A 3,933-nucleotide genomic window follows, 5' to 3' on the forward strand; every position below is an offset into this window, starting at 1 on the left:
GGCCATTCGAAATCGATGAAAAGTTGGGACCAGTCAACTATCGCTTGAAACTACCGGACAGTATGCGACGCATCTATGCAACATTTCATGTCTCGTTACTCGAAAAAGCCCCCGAAAACGCCAAAATCGCTACCAATGTGGAAATCGAAGAAGAGACGAAAGATGAATACGAAGTCGAGGAAATCCTAGCAACAAACAAAATCAGTGGAAAACCTCACTACCTCGTGAAATGGAAAGGATACGATACCTCAGAAAATACATGGGAACCTATCGAGCACCTGATGGGCTGCCACCAGCTGGTTCAACAGTTCCATCAACAGGAGGAGGGGACTTCTCAGCGGCATTCCCAAACAAGGAGCTCTCGAGACCGGCCCAGTCGAGAGAAGGATCATTCAGCAACTGAGTCAGAGTAGGATCCTCTGACGTCGCCGCAAGGAAACGACCATCGGTCGCAACAGCAGATTGAGGAACCTCGGCAGCGGCCCGAGCACTCTCTGCTACACACTCTTTCTGCTCAGACACAGCACGCTCTTTTTCAAGACGCTCGCGCTCTTCAGCTTCGCGACGCTCCAACTCCTCGAGCTCGCTAATCTCTTCATACTTACGGGCAATGAAGTCACCCGCACGCTTTTGAAGCAGACGCCTCTGCTTACGCAATCGAAGAACCTTAGCCAACAACTCCTCTTCCTCAGACTCTAGGGAGTTTTGGAACTTGATCAACCGACGCCATTCAGCATCCGAGAATGTTGACTCTGGCATCTCACACTTAATTTTCCCACCACCACGCACGCAGTTATTGCACCTCAAAGACCGGTCGGAACGGATGCAGGTCTTGTTGAGGGAAACGCAACGACGACACGGAGTCACGGATTCGAAACCTTCGTCTTCGATTAGCTGATGAAGCTTGCGATGACCCACGGAAAGGGAAGAAGACATGGCGACGCCGCAGAAAACAACAAAAAGAAATAAGGACTTACCAAGGAAGGCGCTCGGCACTACTTAAACGGTCTTCGAGGACGAAGACTTGAGAAGAGGGGGGATGATGTTACGGGACACTTAGACACACCACGCTAATGCGGGGGAAGACGCACTAATAACCAATCAACTTGGTGTCAACTGGCGAGGCATCCACGAATGACTGAACCACAGAATTACGAAAACAGCAAGATCACGTGATGTCCCATCCCATCGTGGGATGAGAACTCATCCCACCAGGGGATAGGAAGGACTGGATATATAAGGACACTCATTCACCGTCATGTATTTAGTTCTTCGCGATCAATCATACATTGTTACTTGGTTACTACCTATTGGACTTTGCACTCTACGGTTCACCCTTAAGACAACCCAACCTACAAGTAGGGGAGCTCATCTTGTGGTAACACTTGGTGACTGACTTACTTGGCGCGCACTACTGGCACATCCTGCAAGATACTCAACAGGACCCGAGTCCGTGTAAGGCTTAGCACAGCGACGGTACGGTTGCGAGATACTCTTGGGATTCGAAGTGGAACTAGGCGAGTACAACCCGGAAGCAGCTCTACTTACAGTGACCAGCAGGCACCGCGTAACAGTAGACATCAATGGACTATACTCATATCTGACCCCACATCTTATTGTCTTCTTACCTAGCCAATAGCTCTATGTTTCTAGCTACACTTTAACACTCGTACCGAGCCAACTTGCTGTCACGGGCTAGTGACACAGGTCTGCAACCCAGATGGGCAGAGTCCAAGGGCGGATCTTAGGGATGTGTTCGGGTAACATGGCATGGCAAAGACTTACATCAACTCATCACCTCCCACTTGTCTCACTCATCCTTCTGTTTCCCTTCTACCTTTGATAATCTAGTTTAAATGCTATACTTTTCTTGTTTGAAACATTCTTGGCATCATCGTAACACCTACCGGAGGACCGACAGGGGATGGTGTCAGAGTGGGATACACTGAGATAAGGCCTCCCTAGGCCATAAACAGGAACCTTGGTTTTTGATGTGGTCTAGTGGTAATTATTTCCCATAGATGGTCCAATCCGCAATCCGGACCTGGGACAACGAGAATCTAAATCACGAGGTTCATCAAATGGGGCACTATACGAAGGAGCGAAATGGCGTTGGAACATGGGTCCCATTTTGCGTGCTCGGAAGGCTTTTCTGCCAGGTTTTGGCCACTGAAATTTGGGTTCCTGGGATTGAGAGCGGTGAGAGGTCTTCTCTGAGTGAGTTGCATGCTGCGAGGGGGATGTTGAGACCTTGGTGCCTCATGCGTGTGTTTGCCAGAATGCAATCCCTCTGAGCAGATAGTCTACTTTCTCTTTCTTTCTCTATCCTTGTCCAGACTCCATCATCTGCTTCACAGTAGTTTACCCAAATATCGGTCCACTAGCCTCTCTCTGAACTTCCAGCTTGGAGTCCCATTCTCAACTCGGTTTTCATCACCAAGGGGGGTGAATATATCTGTCCCCTGAAGTTAAGCAGTGGAGGATAGAAGGGTTGGTTGTGATGGATGGCAACGGGCTGGATACGAATCAACATCTTTTTAGGGTGACCACATCAATTAATTGATGAGGATCTCTCAAAGACCCAAGTGCGCGGGTCTTTAATCCTCGACCTCATGGCTCTCTGAATACATGAGGTAATACATGTGTCACCCGCCAAGTAGAAACCTTCCAAAAGGGCCCATCCGCCCATCTAGAACCATGATAATGAAGCTAATAATATCATTACATTACTAGATAGAAAGACTCCATCCATTTATATGGATATTTATACTTCATAGAAAATCGAAGCATATGGTTGTTTGGAGAAATACAGAGCCCAGATTGAAGATGATCCGAGTGGACGTATCAAAGAATTATTACTGATAATGGGAAAGGATATATAATATAATACAGTAAAGTTTAAATAGATTTAATAAACATGGTATTCAATATCAATTAAGGCCAACAGATAAATACAAAGGAAGCAAATGGCTTACTTGAATTGAAGTAATTAATTCAAACGCCCAACACGGGGGAGACACCGAGAAGGAGACCCAGGGGCGTAGCTCTATAGCTAGCCAGCAGTCCGGAGGGCCCCTACTGCAAAGATAGGGGAAGGAGGAGAAAAAAGTAAAAAAAAGAAAAAGAATTTAGTGACATGCATATGCAGTAAGACCCGTAACCAAGCTGGACGGACGAGGCCTAGCACCATTGAATTGAGGCTAACGATGGGAGTTGCGGGCGGAGGCGCGTGCGCCCCGTACGATGTACATAAAAAGCTGGATTCGAACCGAGGAGAGACTGCTTGCCCACAGGGGCGAGGCGGCCAACCGCCTAATCAGTATAAGAGTAATAAATAGATAAATAAATAATTCAAAGGCCCAGGCCTATTATGGCGAGAGGCATTAGAGCAGGTCCAACTGTATAATATACCACCGCATAAAGCTTTAATTTAAATCAAATCACAATATGAAGCATATAATGATATATATTATTATGTAACTCTTCAATACCTTCCATTTGAGGTGATGCACTATCTTTATCTAAAAATATCAGACCATGGGGTCCAATGGGCTGTTTTCAAATAATAAACATAAAACAAAAGCTAGGGCCAAGAACAAGAAGCGATTACAATAGGATATAATTGAATGACAACAAACGACATTATCAAAGATCGGGCGACGATATCTTCTAGTCATCGAGGGATCTACTACCTGTTGATGGTGGAAGTATCACAATTTCTGAAAACAAAGGTCCAAAAGTTGTACCCAACGCATGTGAGTCCATCATATGTCCCAGCAGACAAACCAACACCTTATATGGCAATTTTCTGGTCCTGATAATGCCAGATGCTGTTCCTGCATCTACTTGAACCTCGTGTCGACCCTTTGCCGTTTTGATAATCCAGGAGTATATCTCTGATCGTCAAATATGTCACTTGGCGCGTGCCGGGAA

General features: G+C 46.2%; 1 protein-coding gene across 1 annotated transcript; it reads right to left on the reverse strand.

Annotated features, from left to right (window-relative positions):
* Nucleotides 1–497: 497 nt before the first annotated feature.
* Nucleotides 498–936, reverse strand: N7515_005234 (uncharacterized protein; the record flags this gene model as incomplete). The annotated part of the gene is given in 2 exon segments (XM_056665978.1): nt 498–504; nt 521–936. 2 exon segments carry the CDS (start codon nt 934–936, stop codon nt 498–500), a joined length of 423 nt encoding a protein of 140 aa, XP_056519574.1.
* Between the last annotated feature and the right edge of the window lie 2,997 nt (nt 937–3,933).

This window comes from Penicillium bovifimosum, assembly GCF_028826915.1.
Source record: "Penicillium bovifimosum strain IBT 22155 chromosome Unknown utg000005l_segment0_segment0, whole genome shotgun sequence".
Lineage (NCBI taxonomy): Eukaryota > Fungi > Ascomycota > Eurotiomycetes > Eurotiales > Aspergillaceae > Penicillium > Penicillium bovifimosum.